We start from the raw sequence: 22825 nt of genomic DNA, 5'->3' as shown, positions 1-22825 counted from the left end.
AAGGCTTTTCAGCTGCCTGCATTCAGGAGAGGAAGCATCTAAACTTGTCCTTGGAGGAAGACATCATAACTCACTATCATTTGATTGACAGCTCAGCCATGCCATGAAATCTGTCGGCCATGAGATAATGGGCAGACACTGCCACAAATTTAAAGATTTCCATATTCTGATGTACCAGTATCGACTTAATACTTACTGTTGTTTTCTGCATATATCCTTATCACGGGCATCAGTTCGAAGAGGACCTTGGGCTTTGATTCTATTAGTTTCATGTTCCTTTTGTCCCATCCTGCTCCTTCTAGATAGAGGCCATAGACATAGACGCCCTCAGAGGGAGGAGCTGTGATGTCATCCTTCATCCACTTGGTGACCTCATTGCACAGAACTACACTGTCAAGTGCCCATCCCTTGTTTGCTCGGGTAATTTCCTGTAAAAAGCAACACAGCAGCAGCTGAAAGGTGGAGACCATGGATTTCAACAGGCAAAGGCATTACATAACTTCAGACCAATCAATAGGGCCAGGTGAAGTCCCATTTACCGTAGCTCAAACATTCCTCTCTTTTCCCTCTGAGGCTTAGTCAAGGTGTTCGTCTCCTAATAAATCATTTTCCCCACATTGCACATCAACATTCCTTACAGACACTCAAACATTTCATTAAATTTCTATCTGCCTTACAAGCTGAGGGAAACTTGACAGGCTCAGAGGGACACTGACACCTGATTATCAGTTTCATTGCCCTGCAAACCCAGCAGCAAGGCATGTCAAGTCTGATCCAGAAAAGGCAGTTAACAGAACCCAGAAGTAAAAAGCCAGCTAATTTGAGTATTTCCTGGAGGGACCAAGAGTTAATCCAGTTTCACAAAGTAGACTTTTAATTACTTAATCATCACCTAAACAGAAGCCCCCATGTCCCTGTGGAAATCACAGGCTGAAGCAACCTCGAAAGAACGAGAAGGGAATACCTGTGGTTCTTCAGATGGTGTTGGGCTGCTTCTCCCATCAGCCACTGCCAGCACGATGCATGGCTAGGGTTGATGGAAGCTGTAGTCCAGCAATCTACAAAGTGTTATGAATATATTATATGAATAAATTTTGATTATATGCAAGGTAGCAAAGTAGCTCACAGCTGGGAAGCTAAATAACTCTTCTAGTTGGTTGATAGCTTCTTTGTAAAGACTATAATAATGTCCAGGCTCTTTGTATTCAAAATGACTTTACTTTCATAAACATCTAACTGAAAAAAATATATTTGCAATCTCGTGCTTATTCCAGCATGGGTATAGTCTCACTTGAATTGTAGATTGAAGTCTTCTTACTTAAGACTTATAAACAAAACTGTGTTAAGACTTACACCAGAGTTTTACCTCACTCGGGTCTTACAGTTTCTTATGAAAGATTCTTTACTTTCACCTCAGCAACACTCTCTTTGTTCCTTACAGAGAGATCCTCCACAGGTTTCTCCCTATTAACATTTAGGGATCTTCCTCTGTCTGTTTCACTGTCTTGTTTCACAACACTGTCCTCAGCAGTATCCTGAGAACCCTCTCTCAGCAGCCCTTCTCCTCTCGCAAACACACAGACAGAAGCAGAATGCAGTTAAAAATGACAGTTACTGGAATAAGAGTCACAACAGAATGGAATGCTTCTCTCCTTGCCGACTGCATTGCTGTGGGCATCTTCGGCCTACTTTTACGCCCAGGGAGTGGACCTGAGGGAAGACTGAGTTCCTCAGGTCCGTTCCCCCAAACCCCACCCCCCAGGCTGCCATGGATATGGCAATTTGAATTGTGGAGGGGCAGCAGCTGCTGCTGGGAAAATGGCAAGGCTCCACAGGGAAAGGTGGCGATGCGGCGGACCACAACCGCCGCTCACCGTGGAGAGAGGTAAGCGGCCATTATATTAGGAAAAATTGTTTGGAAAAATGTGTACATTAGTCAAAACTGCATACAAATATTTGTTTGTGAGAAATTTTTATGTTAAAATGCTGAAGAATTTTCATACAGATCTTAAAAAAAAACAACCAAATCGCAATTTGCTTCAAAATGTGCAGAACTGATTTAAAGAATGGACGCATGAGAAACAGAGAACTGATATTGACAGATCCATCCATAATGTGGGGTATAACCACACTTCCCAGAATTCCTTGGGGGGGATACCATATGCTTTCAGGAGGCAAAAGCAATTCTTTCCATATGAACAGATATTATTTCTGTTACTATCCATCTCAGATGGTAAGAAAAACATGAACATGAAAAATGCACACACACAAAAGATATTTTAAAGGCTTTCTATAACCTGTCTCATTGCAGTTAAAAATCCTTGCGGGTTGAAAAACCCTGTCATCCAAAAGCAGTTCGGTCGCCCTTCAAAAATCCAACAGTGAAACTGCCGATTCCTTTCAAGAAGCTCAGTAAACCAAAATCCAAGAGTGCTGGAAGCCCAAGATGCCTAGAAAGAGAGACAAATCAATGTTTTAATGATGTAAAGGCCACAGACATGTCCCAAAAGATGATCATAGAATTTAGATTCCAAGGCCTAGTTCTAACCAATCCTAACAAACACGGGGATAAGGAACCTGTGACCCTCCAAATATTGTCTGATTACAGCTTGCATCAGTCCTACCTCATACGACTTATGTTAAGGGACAATGGGAGTTGTGGTCCCTCAATAACTGGAGGCCCACAGGTCCCGCATTCCTTTTGCAACACTATTTTGCAGACCAGATCATCAAGAGCAGAAAGTTGTGTCAGGGTTGTACCACTTCAAACTTGAAATGTCTTTAACATCAGCAGTCACATCTAGACCAAAGGAGCGTTTCAGACCTGTTCGTGAGTTTGTTTAAAATCTAAAACAGCTGATCTTGTACTCCTTTCTTTGAATTTGTGCTATGTAGGTTTTTTTAAAACCTTTTTGGAAAGGCAATACTAGAGTTTTCACAGCCGAGTCCTCAACTCCTTATTACTACTGCTTGGCTTTCTTTAAATAGGGCTGTGTCTAAAACTTGCCATTTAGGTTTTCAAACCTTTTTTTGTAAACTCAGGGGAGCATTTCAACCCTGTTCTTGAGTTTGTTTAAAATCATTTAAGGTTTATGATTTCTCTATTTCCTTCAGAGGAAACTGAATAGTTCAGTGAAACGAGGTTAGTAGCCGGCATCCCGTTAAGGCTTTGTTTAATTCTAGGTTTTTCTAATTTTTTCCTTAAACTTTTTGATTTTTGTTACTTAGTTTAATTCTATAAGATACTATTTCTAGTCGATTACTTCTCGTTTCAGGGATTTTCACAGTAGTTCATTTGTTTTGAGTAACTACATAGAAAACAAGCTGTCAGGAAGGACAGCTAGGTTTGGATCCTTCTCCCTGTATGGAGGAACATTAAATCATGTGAGATCTCACCTGTAGTCTAAAGCGGTACAGTCCAGAAAAAGAGGTTGAATCCTGATAAGACAGAAGTACTGTTTTTGGGGGACAGGGGGCGGGCGGGTGTGGAGGACTCCCTGGTCCTGAATGGGGTAACTGTGCCCCTGAAGGACCAGGTGTGCAGCCAGGGAGTCATTTTGGACTCTCAGTTGTCCATGGAGGTGCAGGTTAATTCTGTGTCCAGGGCGGCTGTCTACCAGCTCCACCTGGTTTGCAGGCTGAGACCCTACCTGCCTGTGGACTGTCTCACCAGAGTGGTGCATGCTCTAGTTATCTCCTGCTTGGACTACTGCAATGCGCTCTACGTGGGGCTACCTTTGAAGGTGACCCGGAAACTGCAATTAATCCAGAATGCGGCAGTTAGACTGGAGACTGGGAATGGCCGCTGGGACCACATAACACCGGTCCTGAGAGATCTGCATTGGCTCCCAGTATGTTTCCGAGCACAATTCAAAGTGTTGGTGCTGACCTTTAAAGCCCTAAACGGCCTCAGTCCTGTATACCTGAAGGAGCATCTCCACCCCCATCATTCAGACCAGACACTGAGATCCAGTGCCGAGGACCTTCTGGCGGTTCCCTCATTGCGAGAAGTGAGGTTACAAGGGACCAGACAGAGGGCCTTCTCGGTAGTGACGCCTGCCCTGTGGAACGCCCTCCCTTCAGATGTGAAGGAAATAAGGAGCTATCTTCTCTTTAAAAGACATCTGAAGGCAGCCCTGTTTAGGGAAGTTTTTAATATTTAATGCTGTATTGTTTTTAACACTTGATTGGAAGCCGCCCAGAGTGACTGGGGAAACTCAGCCAGATGGGCGGGGTATAAATAATAAATTATTATTATTATTATTATTATTATTATTATTATTTACCACCTCTTTGAGAATTAGGCCCAAGTGGATTTATAAGATTGTGCTGTCCGTGTGTTAAGTGCATTTTAAAAAATCGTTGTAGACCAGGGATTGGGAACATGTAACTCTTCAGATGTTGTTGAACGCCATTAGCTCCAGTCAACTTGGCCAATTGGGAGATATAGTCTAGCAACATCTGGATGGCTTCAGGTTTTACCTTCCTGCTGTAGACTCTACAGACACTGAATTGATCTGACAGGAACAATTTGGGGGAGGGGGAAATCACATTTTACCATCCCTCCCATGTGATCTGGGATTCAAATGTTACCAGAGTGGCATAAGATCAGGGACGGATTTAGGTTTGATGAGGCCCATAGCTACTGAAGGTAATGGGGCCCTTTATATGTCCAGCTTTCCTTTGTCAACAACAAATTGTCACTGTTTTTTGTGTTGAGTGTATGCTATATGGCAATTTGTGGACCTAATAGGTATCTAAAGCCATTTGCACATAACAAAATATGTATTTTATCAAAGTAATTGTTGAACTGCAATACAATTAAGAAGAAGGGAGCAGGCTAGCAGATGGGGCCCACTACTTACATCATAGGAGCCTACATAACACAAAACACTGTTGCTATGTGTAGGTTTTATTTTATTTGTTTTTTTATCTTATATTTTGGAAATGTACATCCAGGTGTGTACATCCAGGGGCCCTAAGCTATAGCTTGTTTAGCTTATACGTAAATCCGGCACTGCATAAGATACAACCATGCTGTTCAGGTAGGGCAAAATGAGTCATAAAGTCGGTCATAAAGAGTCCATTTCAGAAGTGTGTGCATGTTTACATGCTCTGGAGCACATGATGACTAAATACAGCATATTTAGTGCAGACGATTGATGATCTAACACATTTTTTTTTTTCCAGTGAAGGCAATAGTACCACCAACCTTCCTCCAGCGTTCAGGAATCCTTGCATCGTACATACAATCCAAAGCATCTCTGAGGTTCTCGCTCATGATGATGGTCCCATCAATGGCAAGTTTGAGGTCTGTCAGAGTGTTCCGCACCAGAGCAATAATCCTCTGCATTCTATCGATCTCCTGTCGCAGGAAGATGTTCATAGGCTGGAATGGGCCCATTTGCTGCAGCCTTTCCTTTACCTGAGATGAGAACACAGAATACAGCAAGCTGCCAGGAGTTGTAAACAACTTCTGTACTAACTTAAATAAGTTTTAATTGAGTAGAAGGGGAGGCAGGGAGAGGCAAGCAGGATAGTACTTTAGGCTGGGTGCATGAACTCCATTTTCATCCCCTCTTTGAACCTGACACATTTTGCAGCTACAACTCATTCCTCAGCAGCTGGATTTATTTTATTTTATTTTTAAAAAACATATCTATACTTTTCAAGTTTATACATTTCACTGGTTTTATAATCATTTTGACATTTCAAAGCTTGACTTCCTTCCCTCTCTTTCTGCGGGTCCTTCAATTTATTTTTAATATCTTCTGCATATCCAAATTAACTTAAATTGCTCATTTATTCATCTTCTTTAAATATACACTCTTATGAAGCTGCAGGTTATTACAATAATCCTGCCAATGTTCTTATCTGTTTACAATTTTTCTGTAAATATTCAATACTGTATACCATTTCCATTCACATATATGTGTGTGTGTGTGTGTGTGTTATCTTGATTTCTTATTCTTCCAGTAAGCCATTTCTGCATATTCCATAAGTTTTCTATCCATTCTTCCTTTGCTGGGACTTCTGCTTCTTTCCATTTTTGAGCAAGTAACATTCTTGCCACTGTAGTAGCATACATGAATAAGTTTCTATACAGTTTAGGTAGTTCTGTCACTATAACTCCCCAAAGAAATGCTTCTGGCTGTTTTTTTACAAAGGTAATTTTAAACATCCTTTTCATTTCATTATATATCATTTCCCAGTAAGCTTTAACCTTACTACAAAACCACCACAGATGATAAAAAGAACCTTCTTTCCCTTTACATTTCCAACACGTATTTGATTTAGATTTATACATTTTTGCCAATTTACTCGGTGTTAGATACCATCGATATATAATTTTCTCTTAGACCATATCAGCAGCTGGATTTTTTAATGTAAAATAACCCAAACCCAGAATAGAAAGGCTTTCTTTCAATTGGGCAAGTCTGCAGAGAAAGCAAAGCCCAGCTGATTTTAGACACCTACCTCAAATGGAATGTAGTCGGGAGGAAGTTTCTCCACCATATCATCAGCCAATCGAGCAACCACAGCCTCTCTGGTCTCTCCTCCTCCGCTGGAGCTGTCTTTGGGTTGGATGCTGAGGATGGTGTCCAACACATCTTTTGCAAGTTTGCTCTGGTAAGTAATGTCAGCATTGGGGTGCAACCCAAAGACTTCTGGTGTATCGTAAGCAGGCAAACCCTAGGTGGTTAAATATAAAGGTAAAGTCCAGAAGATCAAGAAATTCAAGCTTTACAAAGATAGGTGGCCAGTGTGTGTGTGTGTGTGTGTGTGTGTGTGTGTGTAGAATAGGTTTTCAATATGAACCAGATTTTTCCCCCTTTGCTTTCAAATAGAAGAGGAATGTCGTCACTGAAGAAAAAACAAATAAAACAATTACCGTATTTTTCGCTCTATAAGATGTACTTTTTCCCTCCTGAAAAGTAAGGGGAAATGTGTGTGCGTCTTATGGAGCGAATACAGGCTGCGCAGCAATCCCTTTTGCTGTTCTGGCTTCTGGGATTCAGAATATTTATTTCCTTGTTTTCCTCCCCTAAAAACTAGGTGCGTCTTATGGTCTGCTGCTTCTTATAGAGTGAAAAATAGGGTAGGTATCACCATGTTCATATCTTACTGATAAAAGCCTTTACATTACATTTTGAAAAGGTCAGGGAAATAATATAATGGAGTACAAAAGAATAATTCAAATAGATGCAGTTTAAAAGCCATGGCACTGCTATGCAAATATCCAGGGCTTTTTTTCAGCCAGAACATGCCAGATTGCTAGGTTGGCAGAAGCTAGGACAGAGCTCACTCCATCACGGGGATTCGAACCACCCGACCTTCTGATCGGCAAGCCCAAGAGGCTCAGTGGTTTAGACCACAGCACCACCCGCATCCCACATAGTGAATCATGACACAGGCAAGATTCAAATTGGTGACTTCCTGATCAGCAGTACAAATTTGTATCTGCCCACTAATAACAAATTCCACCCATCTCTACATCTAGGCGTAGAGTCCTTTATATTTGAGACACCCTTGTGTATGTCCTCAGCTTTCCCACCTACGGGAAACAGAATTTTCCTACGGGAAACTAAATTAAAAAGCAAGTAAAGCAGTAGAATGGCCTCACAAAGGAGAGAAAGCAAATTCCGACAGAGCCTCTCGTAGGTTTTCCTTTTGAGAAGTCGCTGCTAACTATACAAACCTGTATATACTGAAGATACTGGTCCAGCACAGCACACTTGGGTATGCTGTAACCTTTGTAGAAGGAGAAGTCCTGGCCAAACATGTTTTCGCTGAACCACACTTTAGCAAATGTGTTGAGCAGCCTTTTGTCATAGTCATCCGTAACTCGGCCACCATACTGAATCTCCCCTATCATGTAACGGACGGTATTCCAAGACACACCCTGAAACAAAAACAGAAAAGGGTGTGGCATGATTTCATGCAGCAGTACACTAAAATGTGTGTGCGTATCTATCTATCTATCGATAGATATAAATATGCAGATTTTGAAAATTCCAAGACTTCTGAGAGTCAAACTGGAACCATTGCAGTCAGATCGCTTCCCCAATCCATCTCCTGACCCCTCAACACCTGCTTCTTCACCCTACACAATCTTATCTCTGTTAAGTCGTGGGCGAACATATCAGACGACACAGCGATTCTTCAAACAGCTCTTGTTTATTCAGAGGCCAGAACAGAACTGAACTGAAGAGCTCAGTCAGCCTGCTTATATAGAGCTCCCGAACAACGTAACTGTAGCAACTTTCTATAACTATCCAATCACTGAATGTCACTTTCGATCCTTCATTTGCATACAAACTATCCAATCACTGAACGTCACTTTCGATCCTTCATTTGCATAACTATCTACAGTATCCCCCTGCTGGCCCAGGGTGAGAACTTCAGTACATAACAATCTCCATCATCTTGCGGGAGATGAAACTCTAGTATTACATCTGCTCAACAACCAAAGCTATTTTTCCCCCTCCCACTCTTATTTCAAAGCTATTTTTGTCTCTGTATCAGCAAGGCACCCGGCCAATTTGGTTGCCAATAAATATTGCTGCAGATATTTCTGGGATCATAGTCTTTCTGATGAGTGGCTCTTCTCCAAGTTTGTTAATTGTCTTACTTTAAATGTCGTGAGGTTCTTAAATACCTTTAAAATGTGGTTTTTTGGGGGTGGGCGGTTATTGGGTTGTTGTTTTTATTTTGATTATGTATTTTGTGCTTTTATATTTTGATTTTACTCTGTGAACTGCCCCGAGACCTCCCCATATAGAGCGGTATATAAATTCAATAAATAATAATAATAAATAAGTTAGGCAGCAGCATAGACGGTAACAGTGCAGAGAATGTTGAAGTCTCCACTCTGCACATCAAAGTTAATGGGCCTTTAATCTAAGTTTTAAAGGTGATGGTAAATGCACCAAATTCAAAAGGTGCTAGATTTTGACCACGAGGAAAGAACTGGGTGCACATTCTCTCCCAATTCTTCCTTTGCAACCACATGCACCCGATGTCATATGACACGACGCAGATATAAATGTGGCTGTGATTGGCCCCCAAAGGTGTGACAGCCCTAGTTAGGCTCACGTGTCATAGGTCACCACTGATCAACTTATACACAGACGTACAAGGAAGAATCCATTTGCTGAGACAACAATTTGATTGTCCACACGATTTCAAATACCGCCTAAGTCGCTAAACTGCAGAGCCAAGTACCTTTTTGATGTCCATGTCATCCAAATGGTTCTGAACAAATTGTACTGTGGCATTGAAATCAGCTTGGTTGAACTCGTAAGGAATGTTCCATCCCAGAGGTCCAAATTTCCTCCTTTCCTGGACCGTGGAGTGTAGGAAGGCTACAGCATACAGCATTGGTTTCCACTGAACCATGTTGCTGATATCCAACAGATCCTGACTCACACCTGTTACAAAGACACTTCTAGATAATATCCATAACACCAGAGGAGTGGCCATGTTAGTCTCATGCAGCAACATACCATGAAGAGTCATGTGCCACCTTAAAGATGAACACATTTATTATGGAATAATGAACTCAAACCCAAATGCATGGATCTTAACTGGCACGCACATAAAGGAGAAAGTTGTACTGTGGGAGTTGAATGGCAATTTGATGCAAAAATGGCATGTGGTAAGCTTACAAAAATGTTAAATAGGTACACCTTTCATAGTAGCAGATGGGTGATCATTTGCTCAGCATTACTGAGATAAATTAGGAGCTTTAGTTTTTATAGTGCATTATAAGAGGACTATATTATAGCAAGGTACTCACATTTTGTTTCCTACAGCTACATTTGTTAGTCCTATTCCATTTCTTCAAATACTTCCATATGACAATCACTTGTACAAAAATAATATACACCACTGTGTCTTCTAAGGACCCAGACTAAATATTTAAATATATGCACAGGGTATAATTCCTTGTAGGAACTGATCACTCATGATGCCCCTATTAAAAGCTACTGGGGGGTGGAATGCCAGAGATACTTGGGCATAACTAAAGGGAAGAGGGGAAAGCAAGTCCCTCACCTCCATAGGTTCTCTTCAGACCAGCTTTGAGTCCTTGGGGAGGCTCATTGGTGAATTTTATAGACATCTGTAGAAGGGTGATGGGAAAATGCTTGTGGACCTCCGTAGTCATCCACAGGCGGAAGGCCTCGTGAACATTTTCTGTTTCAACAATCGTGTCCATCAACTCATCCATAAAGTCAAGACCCAGGTGACAATTCTGCAAAAGCGCCCATCCACCCTAAGAAAGGGAAATCATTGAAGAAACTTGATTTGATATTCATTTCGGGTTAAGAACTTAATTCGTTCCAGAGGTCCGTTCTTAACCTGAAACTGTTCTTAACCTGAAGCAACACTTTAGCTAATGGGGCCTTGCGCTGCCACCACACCGCTGCTGTGTGATCTCTGTTCTCATCCTGAAGCAAAGCTCTTAACCCAAGGTACTATTTCTGGATTAGCGGAGTCTGTAACCTGAAGCGTCTGTAACCTGAAGCGACTGTAACTTGAGGTACCACTGTACTACAGTTCATATGCCTGCAGTGCTGTCCTAATTCTTTTCAGTGCCAATGTGCATCCTTTTCTTGCTCTCCGTCCTCATACAGATGTAGACCAAGCCCAACCAAGCTCAGCCTCAAACCTCTTTCTCCCCAATCAGGGTGGAGGTTCAAACTCTTACCATGTAGATTCTGTTCTTGAAAAAATATACTGTTCAATTAGAGGCAATTAGCTTTATTTGGGGGACAAGGAATTAATTCAAACAAAAGGCTTGTAGATGAACAACCAGCTGACTATTCAACCTAACATAGGCAGCACACAAATGTATGTCTCTACAAACAACAGTACGAATAGCAACAGAGTTTATAGTCTTGGTCAGGCTTCCTCAAACTCGGCCCTCTGGCTGTTTTGGGACTACAACTCCCATCATCCCTAGCTAACAGGACCAGTGGTCAGGGATAATGGGAACTGTAGTCCCAAAACAGTCAGAGGACTGAGTTTGCCTATGCCTGGTCTTGGTTTTTCCTGTTGAAATTCCTCTCTCCTACCAAAGCTGGCAATTCCATTGTCACTGGTGAGGGTAACTCATGTGAATATATCTAGTCTTAGAAAAGAACAATTGGTCTTACCTGAAGAGCAGATTTGATAGGTTGCTGATGACCTGAATGGATTGGGTATGATCCTGTCACGTGATGAGATTATGCCCAGCCCATTCAAGGCATCAGCAACCTACTCAATCTAGACATTATAGCAAGTGCATGAGTGCCAAACTGGCCATTCAACATCTAATTTAAAAACTCCATTGAAGAAGAGTCCGCTACTCTCTGAGGGAGTCTGTTCCACTGTCAAACAGCTTACCTTCAGAAAGTTCTTCTTGATATTTGGTTGGGAAAAGGTTCCCACCCCTGCATTACTGTGAGCACGTGAATGAAAGCAGCAAGCCCACACTATTTCCCATTCTCCCACTTGTAATGTGCATTTGTCAATTCCTTGTCCCACTTCATAAGCGGCCATGAGAGTAGGGAAACTCACGACATGGTAACATCATGCCTCCCATTGTAGGCTACCATTCTAACTAGGAAGTAAGCCCCTCGAACACAATGGGACTTAATTCTGAGGAATCTCACACAGCATCATGTCTCAAGTTTACTAGACATTACCAGGAGAAGGTGGTGTGAAGCTGTTTCTGTTGGTGGCGCAAGGTCTCTGTAACCATAGCTCTGGCCTTTGTGTGTTCCCGATTACAAATAATCCTATTTTGACCTTCTAGGATGAAATGTAGGAACCAATTCTGCATGGATCAGCTGCCAAATATGCCTCGTCTAACCCATGTTGATGACCAATAAAATCCTGGGAAAATTCAAAGATTGATCTGCACTAAAAGAAAGTAGAGAATTTGTCTCACGTGTGCCATAGTTTGCTGCAGAAGTTTGCGGGCATGAACCTCCTGCCCCTGGCCCATGGACACATAGCGTGTCTCAATCTTCAGCCTTTTCCCCAGAGCAATGATGAAATCAGTGGGATCGGAGCCCATGGAAAGGAAGCAGATGAGAGGAGTGCGAGGATCGGATTCTTCCCAAGTCTTCTCCAAATCTAAGATGACCCCTTCTGCATATTTCTCCCCCATGGTATCCATAATGTACTTCCTAGCCTAGTGGAAAAGAAAAGGAGATGTGCACCAGTTTTCCCACACTGATTTTCATACCAAGTTTTCAGTTCTTACAAGACATCAAACCGTGGATACAACTATATATCTCAAGAAACACAGGTTCCCATCTTCATGTCTTCCTGGTAACACAAGGTATTGGTGGGTGGGCATTTTTGGAGCATCAGCAGGTAAGAGAGGTACTGTTGGGAATGGGAAAGATTCCTACTGTGTTGGACTGCAGGAGCTTTGACATGTAAGGATCTCTTCGCTTATAATGCTCACTTTAGAACTGCTTTGAGCCCCCACCTGTCGGCATTCTATTCCCATCCTAGTCAAAGCTTTTGGCCTACCTGAGCTATCGTTCTATCAGGACACCAAGACCTTATGAGGAGGAGGCGCCTGAAGCAGTCCAGAGCTTGGTCATAACCACTGGGAACAAGTTCTTCTTCTGGTTTCTCCTTATCAAACCAGATTTTCCACTGTTTTTCTGTCCGTGAGATCTATTAAGCACAAATACGGGAATATGTTTATTAAATAGCATAGATAGCAATATTTTTTTTTAGTTTTAGATATCTTAATGGTGGACTAGGGATGTCCCTTTCTAGGAAATGTCCATGCTAATGGCAGCATCTCAGCTTGACCACTGTAATGCGCTTTGTGCATTACTACTCTTGAATACACCTCAGAAACTTCACTTGGTCTCAAGTGTGACAGTATGGCTTTTGTCTTACGCAAGCCTAATGAGCATATTGAATCAATGCTTCAAGAGCTTCATTGAGTACCAGTTAGTTTTTGAGCTAAATTTAAGGAGCTGTGTGACCTTGGACTTTACAGCCAGGGCCTCGGATATCTGAAGGAATGTCTTCTTCCAAATTCATCCCTGGGCTTTGGGATCTGTAAATGTTTTTATGGTTGCCACCATCGTGGAAGATAAGACTAGTCTCTATTTGCAAGAGGACCTTTTCAGTAGTGGTCCCACAATTTTGGAATTCCCTTCTTTCGAAAATGGTCCACCAGAAACAGAAAATCTGCTTCCAAAACATCTGTTCAGCATGGAGATTTAGGCCTTCCAACACGATTGTCTTAACACCTGCCAGTCAGATGGAAAATACATTTTGAGGCAGACTTGGACTTCACTTTTCTAGGTTCACATCAGCAGTTCCGCTGAAGCGTAAAAGGCATGTGACATTGAAATATCTACAGAATCCTTCAAGAGAATGAAACGTGTCACACTGCTTAATCCTTGCCTCCTGTCAATCACCTACTTGGTCAAGAACGTCTGAAAATTGTCTCAGTTTACTGAGCTCCACCAAGTTCAGCCAAGTCATATCCAGGATCCACCTAGCCGGTTTAGGTGGACAAGCTTTCAGATCCAAAGAAGCACCACCTGAAAAAAGACATTACAGCAAAAACCAGTTGAGAAGAGCTGCTAAATATATAAAGTCAGATATTTAAAATTCTATTCATGGTGGATGGGCTGTGACTGCGCTGCCCACTTCCCATGGCACAATTGCCCCACCTGTACCTCATGTGTTGGACTTTGCGTAGAGGCCTACACCGGCATACTGGCATTCTCCATATCCCCTACTGCAGAGATGGGGGCCCTGTAGTCCTCCAGATGTTCCCAGACTACAACTCCCATGACATCCATTCCTAGCACAGGCTGAGGCTAATGGGAGTTGTAGTCTAACGAAATCTGGAGGGCAACAGGTTGCCTGCCACGTTGCATGCAGAATTTGAACATTTGCACTGGGTTGAAACACAGTAAGTTGCACATTTTATGCAGTGGCTCTGACCTTTAATCAGGGTCAAGAACTCCTCATGCTTCACTTTGCCCCGCTGTAAGTCAATCTTCAAGGTGAGGAGCAATGTGAACAGGAACTTGTGCTCCTCATAAAGCCCTCGTGCAGCGTACTTATATACTTCATAGGTCATATGCTCAATGATATTTGCTATTCTCTTGCTCGTAATGGGGCTCTTGACAGACCTGTTCAAAAGAAAGTGGGGAAAGGAGAGAATGAAAGTGTAATCTAGTGCCACTGGTGAGGTTTTAGAAAGCTTTTTCTTCTGAAAAGAAAGCATTTTCAAAGCTGCACTTCATAAGCCCGAACTTGTGCAGAAACAGGGAGTCACAGTGGCCAAATTGACATATAAGCTGCTCAGTCACCATGATCCAACAGAGCTCTTACTACACTAGACCTAGTAAGGGAGCTAAGCTTACTACCTACTATGACCATGCGGGTGGCTCTGTGGTCTAAACCGCTGAGCCTCTTGGGCTTGCCAATCAGAAGGTCAGCGGTTCGAATCCCTGTGACGGGGTGAGCTCCCGTTGCTCTGTCCCAATTCCTGCCAACCTAGCAGTTCAAAAGCACACCAGTGCAAGTAGATAAATAGCTAGTGCTGAGGCAGGAAGATAAACGTCATTTCCGTGTGCTCTGGTTTCTGTCATGGTGTCCTGTTGCGCCAGAAGCGGTTTCGTCATGCTGGCCACATGACCTGGAAAGCTGTCTGTGGACAATCGCCGGCTCCCTCGGCCTGAAAGCGAGATGAGCGCCACAACCCCATACTGTGGTACCTTAGGTTAAGTACTTATTTCGTTCTGGAGGTCCATTCTTAACCTGAAACTGTTCTTAACCTGAAGCACCACTTTAGCTAATGGGCCTCCTACTGCTGCCGTGCCGCTGGAACACGATTTCTGTTCTCATCCTGAAGCAAAGTTCTTAAGCTGAAGCACTATTTCTGGGTTAGTGGAGTCTGTAACCTGAAGCGTATGTAACCTGAAGCGTATGTAACCTGAGGTACCACTGTAGTCACCTTTGACTGGACTTAAGTATCCAGGGGTCCTTTACCTTTTACCTTTGGACCTAGTAAGGGAGCTAAACTACTTTATCAATAGATGGAAGGGCACAATATTTCGACTTCAAATACTGAACTCTATTATCTTTATCCTTATCTGTTCTGCCTGATTATTATTTTTTAAGAAAACCTGGAACAGGTGAGAAGCTTGTGAAGACAGAGTTCTATCTAACAAAGTCACCCCACTGCGACACCGACTGCTACTGACCCACTGGTTCCTTCCAAAGCAGTTGGAAACACATGCCTCAAGGTAAACTCAAGGGCCAGCAACAGGCCCATCGCACACATTACTGTGTGTCTGCCTGCTGATCATATGGACAAATAAACGAAGGGCAAGCAGTTATTTTGCCCTTTAGAGACAAATTGCTTCTGGTTAACCAGGGTCCCCTAATCTCTGTGGACGACATATTATTCAGTTGCCTCTGAAGTGATTTCCCCGTCTTAAACAACGGAAGCTCAAGCCCTTGAACACAGCTTTAAGCTTCCGATGTCAATACACAGCTTAAGAGGATTTTTGTTTTCCGGGTAGGATTTCTGTTTCCTTTCATTACATTGCTCGCTATCTCTCCCAAGCTCCTGACAGTTTGGAGACAAACACTGGGAGAAGACTCCAGCCCTTGAGAGGGATAGAGCGGAGAAGCTTAGCAGATGCAATCAGGAATTTACTTAAACTGAGAAATTGTGTGGAAATCAATACAAAAAGGATTGTACTATAATGACAGCATTAGGTTACTTTGCCCATTCAATGGCAAACGCGAACACAGGGGAAATAGTCATCAAGCGAAACCAAAGACTCTAGATTTTCAGACAGTTAAGACAAATGATAGTGCTGTTATCTATCACAGTTTGTGCACTGTTTTCCCTATCCTGCTGTCATTTCTGGTCAAATGGATTTGCTAAGTTTTTGTGCAATGTCCACGACATGCCAAACCTGTTTGACAAATGAAAACAGTGGAGCAAAGTGAATGAAGGAACACTCCAAACGATGCTGGCTTCCTTGCATCAAACAGTCTGGCCATCTGATTATATACTGTTATGAGAATTGTAAGGTCTCAAATACAGAATAAATATTCATAAATGCACACATATCTAAATATATGAACCGTGCATCTGAAATAGTATGGGAGAGCAATCCTGAAGCCATTTTGACTCTCCCAATGACCTCAAATATTCCTCTGCAGTAAGGGAGGCAAATGGGGAAAAGCCTTCCCATTGTCTTTTTGCTTGCAAATCCTGTCTTATGGGCATATTTGTGTGTGAATAGGGTGAGCCTGTGACCTGGATTTAGGAACTGAAGTATTAACCATCACAAAAGAATGGCCAGGCTGCCCAGGTATTGCAATCAGTGACCATTATTAGGTATCCTGGCAGCCAGGATTTCTGTGAGGTGTGTATGATGTTTGGGGGGGGCTACCAGGACGTGGGTGGTGCTGTGGGTTAAACCACAGAGCCTAGGACTTGCTGATCAGAAGGTTGGCAGTTCGAATCCCCGTGACGGGGTGAGCTCCCGTTGCTTGGTCCCTGCTCCTGCCAACCTACCAGTTCAAAAGCACCTCAAAGTGCAAGTAGATAAATAGGTACTGCTCCGGCGGGAAGGTAAACAGCATTTCCGTGCGCTGCTCTGGTTCGCCAGAAGCGGCTTAGTCATGCTGGCCACATGACCCGGAAGCTGTACGCCGGCTCCCTCGGCCAATAAAGCGAGATGAGTGCCGCAAGCCCAGAGTCAGTCACGACTGGATCTAATGGTCAGGGGTCCCTTTACCTTTACCTTGGGCTACAGGGTGGGCCATTTCAAAAGTCTATATAAGGGCTTGCACACCATTGTTCAGGGTTCGTCTCCCTCTGCATGTGGTGAGTAGGGACCCTGTTGCAACAGTTCCTTTAATAAAGATCATGCTTACTAGCCGCTTTGCTTCTCAATATACTCTGGCTGGCCTGTTTTCTGCTACCGATAGGAAACCCACTTAAGGACTCTATACAGGCTCCGGAATACCCCGTAAGGGAAAGGGAGCAGTTTTTCTTATAACAATACCAATCCTCAGAAAGGGAAAGATCTCACTTGTCATAGTTACCTAGCAAGGGAAAGGTCAAACAGGCCCAAGAACTGTCGGAGTGAAGTCTGATACATGACATTAACCATACTCATCTCGGTTATCAGGAAATAGAGAATGCTGCCTCTTGTTGCAACTGAAGAGAAGAAAAGTTGGATATGATCAAAATACAGGAAGCAAAACAAAAGCTGATGGTCTTCTGATGGACAAATAATAACAAGTTGTTCGTGGTTAACAGAGGGCTCATTTGCACCACATTTTCCAGGTACTAGTCTAGGCTTTAGAGCTCTGTTGATGAATTTTATTTTATTTTTTGTCCCAGCACTTTCCCCAGGAAAAACCCATATTTTACTGCTGTTTGCTCCAATTCAGAGGTAAAACAAGGGTTTTCCCAGGCAAAGCACTGGGACAAAAAAAAGAACACTTGGATATGGGTCACAAAAGGAAGCCTGAACAAGGCCTAATAGAACATTGTTTTCAACAATAAACCCCACTGCCTATACAGTGGTACCTCGCAAGATGAATGCCTCGCAAGACAAAAAACTCGCTAGACGAAAGGGTTTTTTGTTTTTTTGAGCTGCTTCGCAAGACGATTTTCCCTATGGGCTTGCTTCGCAAGACGGAAACGTCTTGCAAGTTTGTTTCCTTTTTCTTAACACCGTTAATACAGTTGCGACTTGACTTCGAGGAGCAACTCATAGAACGCGGTGTGATAGCCTTTTTTGAGGTTTTTAAAGACTTTGGTGATTTTTGAAGCTTTTCCAAAACTTTCCCAACACCGTGCTTCGCAAGACGAAAAAAATCGCAAGACGACAAAACTCGCGGAACGAATTAATTTCGTCTTGCGAGGCACCACTGTATACTGCAAATAGAAAAAATCCAGACCTCTTTCTTTCTGTCTTAAGGCTTTGCAGCAAGCCGCACATCCACATATTTTAAAACTGCAGTGTGTGCTCCAGATTTCAGCTTTTCTGTTCCATGGGTGAAATTGCACTAATACACCAATTCAGGAAGTCACGGAAAAGCGATGCATCGCAATGATAGCACGAACCCCAGGATTTTGGGAGTTCAGCCACTGGATTTTTGAAGTGTGCACTCCCATATCTATTTTTGATCAGGGCACTACAGGGTTTGGGAACCCGTTTCAGGTTGCAGCACATCTGAAGAGCCCACCATTGAAGGTTGGAGAAATGAGAAGGTAGAGGCAGGACCAGAATCCTGGCAGAAATATCTTAGACTCTGGCAATCAGCAATGAGATTGGCAGCCTGATCCATTCCAGAATCAATTTACAGTTCAGATCATTTTCCGAATCTCCAATGGGCATTCAGCAAAATAATCCAGTTTCTATACATTTTTTCCAGTGTGGATTAAGCCAGGAGCATCTATCACAGATACAGCTCTCCCCCCAGTGGCTTCTCAACAAAGAGCACGAGAGATGCAACATCAACACAGTAATAACGCTTTGCTGAATCTCTACTGTTCTGAACAGACTTCCTTGTTGTTGTTTTTATAACTAACTGTTTTTCTTACTTTTATAACTGTATATTATATTATGGCAATCTGCCTGGGACCATATGGTGATGGGTAAGTAAAAAAAAGATCTCATAAAGAAAATAAAGTAAAACAACATAAAATAAAATACACCATTGGATAAATCTTATAATGGACTTCATACATAAGACTATACGTAATATGTAGATGTAACAAAGGTGTAGAACATTTTTGGCCTGGCAGCCAGCCTTGTGAGACATGGACCACTTATAAACACCATCTCCAACTCCTCGAATGATTTCATCAATGGTGTCTCTGAAATTTTTTACACATCACTTGGAAAGACAGGCGGACTAATGCCAGTGTATTGGAAGAAGCAAAGATCACCAGTGACGAAGCAATGATTCTTCAACATCAACTTCGTTGGACTGGTTGTGTTGTGTGGATGCCTGATTATTGTCTTCCAAAGTAACTACTCTATTAAACTTAAGCTTAAAAATGGAAAGCATAATGCTGGTGGTCAACAAAAGAGGTTTAAAGACTCTCTCAAGGCAAATCTTTAAAAATGTAGTATAAACAGTGACAACTGGGAAACAATGGCCTGCGAGTGCTCCAATTGGAGAACAGCCTTTACCAAATGTGTCTTGGGTTTTGAAGATGCTCAAACTCAGGACGAAAGGGAGAAACGTGTTAAGAGGAAGGCACGCTTGGCAAACCCTCACCGTGATCAACTCCTACCTGGAAACCTATGTCCCCACTGTGGAAGAATGTGTGGATCCAGAATTAGCCCCCACAGTCACTTCCGGACTCACTGTTAGGAGACAATCTTACTCGGCTATGAGTGATCACCAAAGAAGAAGAAGATCTCTCTCTACTTCTGCAGACAGGTGGGTGGTGAAGGCCACTGCCAAAGTGTTTTTGCACAGCACTTTCCAAGTGCCCAACACCAGCTGGTTGACAGGCACTTGGGAACAGCAGCAGAAGGGGCTTGGACAGCCCTATGCCTAGGACTTCAACCCTGCTTTCTTCTGGGATCGGCTGCATGATTGAATTCCATGTGAGGAACTTGGTTATGCAGCTGTTCCATTAAGGATGAACTCCCTGCCCCTTAGATGATGGGTGTTGACTTCAACCACGCTCCCTGCAGGGTTCAGCTGTGTGACCAAGTTCCCCACAGGGACCTCTGTCATGCAACCGATCCACGGATGTCATCAGGTGTGGGGCAGGTGGGCATGGTTTGGGGGAAATGGCCTTATGGGCCAAACTGGGTCCCATGCCAGGCCACAACTAGCTCACAAGCTACAGGGTCCGCACCCCTGCAGTAAGTACATACAGATAAATTAAAACAAATCGGTTGGGAGTGAAGAGGAGAAAAATAGAAGACACATTTTCAAGTACCCCATGGAATGGTGAAAGTATGTACTGATGAGGATGGAAGGATGCAGCAATGCTATGGATTGATCGTATGGGCAAAGTGAAGTGGGACCAGGAAAACATCAATTCCCGAAACTATAGACCTGCCAGACACTATTTTCAAAGACTAACACATCTCTGTATTAGCTATATAATCTGGTTTTTCCCGTGTTTCCATTCTGTCATCTCCCAGCTCCAATCATGATTCTGATCACTGACTTAAGACAGTTGGGTCACCATCACTAGAGGGCATTCCGCTCACCAGGTCTGTATTCCTCTCGGGCTGAATTAATTTGTACTTCAGTCTCTGCAGAAATTTGCAATTTCTGTGTCACCTCCTCTGCAGTCTTCTTTGTGTTGCTAAGTACAATGATGAGGCTCTCATCTTCCACCAGAGAGCCTTGTGTGCTTGTCAGCCGGTACAGCAAGTTATCTTCCAGTTCTTTCATCTTTCTTTTGTTAGCAGTCACATCTTCCATCAGATCCGTTCTCTCTTTCTCCAGCTCCTATTAAAGTTCACCATGAAGCCACACATCAGCAAAATGCTTTGTCAGAAGCAGGCTCATTAATGTATACAATACACAAAGTCGAAAGTATAGGCAGTGCCATAATGGGTATAACAGGCAATGTAACTGAGACCCCAAATATGATTTTTGGATTCCACTTCCCATTAGCCCCAGCCAGCATGGCAAATGGACAGGGGTTATAGGAGCTGTAGTCTATAATAATGTCTAGATGAGCACAGCTTTTCCCTTCCCCTTTCTACAGGGAGACAGGCATGCCTTGATACCTGATTTTTATTTCCACTAGGAACATGCATGAAATCCAGACTCCGAAGAAAACCAGAGTGGTCTGCAGAACTCATCCTTGCAACTCATCCATCAATGTGGCAAAGACCATTTCAAAGCCTCAGACCAAACCAGATCTCACTTCACATAGTGTTTCTGAAACAAAGCCCACTGGAAATTGATGGGTCCAATTTCACTCCCAGAAATGGAGCCACTTGCAAGTGGAACTGGAGACTCCATCCTGAACTCCAGATGGAGTTAAATCTCCTGGCAATTCCTAGTTCTAGCAGATCTCGAACACTATGGAATCCATGGCAAACACTTCACTAGGTAGCCAAACTAGATGGTGTGGCAGCTGTCATGTCACAACACCATGGGAAAAATTCTGGAGTTTTCCCAGCCACACTGCAATGACTGATCTTACAAGCAACCTGTTATGCTACATAATATTTATGCTTGGATAAAACACTACAATAGATCCAACTGTTGCACAGACAGGAATGATTAATTTCCCATTGTTAGTGCCATCAAAAAGTTAATTTGCATCTAATTCAAAAGTGGGCTTCATTCTGCAGGATGTGACTTGACCATAACGAGCTAAAAAATCTTCCTGCATGGAAGACAGACCTATGGCATGTACAATCTGCAGAAACAAAAGGAAATGTAATTGGGGATTGTGAAAGTAATTTATGAGAATTATGAGTTTTCTTTGGACAAGCCGTGATAGGAAATCTGAACATTAAAAATGCAAATACCTTTGAAGCAAAGGATGAAAAGGTAATCCAGAAAGAAATGAGGGAACATTTGCTCATTTCATTTGTTTTAATTAGTTTCCATTTCAAGATGAAAAGCTTGCAGAGGCAAAACGTCTCCAGAATACAAACAGGTGTAATTGCAACATTCTAGCACATGGTCTCATGTCTACAAGGTTTTCTTTTCTTCTTTTTTTCTGGACAACAGCAGTAATTTTTACATGCAACATTATATATATATATATGGCCATTCTAGTACTATACTCCAAACATCATTGTGCAAGACAATCTCATTTTAATGTAGACATGTTACACGCCACTGCGTAACATAACCTGCTAATCAAGACACTTAAAGAAAGTATTAAAAATGGAAGCACAGATGTAGCCCATTACACAAATTTCCAAAACTGATACGCTCTTCAGCAAAGCCTCAATGAAGCAATTTTTTAATGAGTTGATTGCCACAAGTCAACAACAGTTAAGAGCATTAATGGGGGGCATGGGAGGGTCAATGCATGCTATCTTATGTCACTATGGTTTGTAGGGCAAGCACAATCCATAGTTTTTCAACTCAGGTACCATGGTTGCCTGAACCAGGAAATCACAAAAGAGATGGGAGGGCTCAAACCCAACAGCTAAATCGGGGACTTCCAGGGGAGGCGCCTCCGGTAATGGCAGAATTCCTCTGACCGGGAGGAATCTGCTCCGTGGAAATCTGGGTCTGGCCGCCACGGCGAAGGTGGAGACCCGTTAAAATCACAGGCGGGAGAAACCTGTGAGCATGGGATTTGGCGGGCACCTTTTGCGCCTCCCCCACTCGCGGGGAACACCGGTTTTTGGGGCTCCGGAGCGACGTGGGGTGAGTGGCGCGGTGCATCGAATCATCTGCTTCTTCCACGGAGCGAAGCCACATAGCTGTTGCCGGAGAGCGCTGACCTTTTCCTGTGGACAATTTGACTTTAAAGTAATTACCCGTGAGTAGAGCTGAAACGGAAGAATTGGATTTCTAAAAGTTTAATTTGGTATCGTAACGGGGAGGTTCAAAACAGGAAGTCCGCCTTCCCCTTTTGTAAATAGACTGAGGCAATGAAGTTGTAAGCTGGAGTCCTGGAAGGTCTTTTGTAAAAGATCAAATTTCCAACGGTAAAGAACATTAAACCCCCTCTTGGAGGCAGGAGAAGAGAGGGGGAAGTTGCGGATTGAGTATGCCTGCAGGAGAGAGTGAAGAGACTTAAAACACCGCCGCTCTGACCCTGGGAACGGGCTGCTAGTAGGACTGACGTCGTTTGGAATGT

At 43.0% G+C, this 22825-nt stretch overlaps 1 protein-coding gene and 1 long non-coding RNA gene across 6 annotated transcripts in view; one reads left to right on the top strand and one right to left on the bottom strand.

Moving 5' to 3' along the window:
• Positions 1–22825, bottom strand: part of DNAH5 (dynein axonemal heavy chain 5) — a 179334-nt gene that overhangs the window by 8375 nt on the left and 148134 nt on the right. For all 4 annotated transcript variants that reach the window (XM_081014558.1, XM_081014559.1, XM_081014561.1 and 1 more), the window contains 13 exons: positions 20253–20496; positions 17107–17221; positions 13975–14165; positions 13444–13565; positions 12529–12678; positions 11936–12181; positions 10057–10276; positions 9226–9431; positions 7700–7903; positions 6478–6693; positions 5213–5425; positions 2298–2450; positions 197–428 (listed from right to left, as the gene is read on the bottom strand). In XM_081014558.1, coding sequence (XP_080870684.1) covers positions 197–428; positions 2298–2450; positions 5213–5425; positions 6478–6693; positions 7700–7903; positions 9226–9431; positions 10057–10276; positions 11936–12181; positions 12529–12678; positions 13444–13565; positions 13975–14165; positions 17107–17221; positions 20253–20496 — 2512 coding nt within the window. The remainder of the gene's footprint in view (positions 1–196; positions 429–2297; positions 2451–5212; positions 5426–6477; positions 6694–7699; positions 7904–9225; positions 9432–10056; positions 10277–11935; positions 12182–12528; positions 12679–13443; positions 13566–13974; positions 14166–17106; positions 17222–20252; positions 20497–22825) is intronic.
• LOC308482118 lies at positions 1368–22183 on the top strand. 2 transcript variants are annotated; one of them, XR_013989052.1, is made up of 7 exons: positions 1368–1885; positions 7057–7099; positions 15160–15284; positions 16299–16421; positions 17193–17350; positions 18448–18537; positions 20801–22183. It is a non-coding gene; the product is annotated as an uncharacterized lncRNA (long non-coding RNA). The 2 variants fall into 2 exon arrangements; XR_013989051.1 differs by lacking the exon at positions 18448–18537.

This window comes from Podarcis pityusensis (genome assembly GCF_964106645.2).
Source record: "Podarcis pityusensis genome assembly, chromosome: 7".
Taxonomy (NCBI): Eukaryota; Metazoa; Chordata; class Lepidosauria; order Squamata; family Lacertidae; genus Podarcis; species Podarcis pityusensis.
This window is presented reverse-complemented; position numbering and strand designations above follow the sequence as displayed.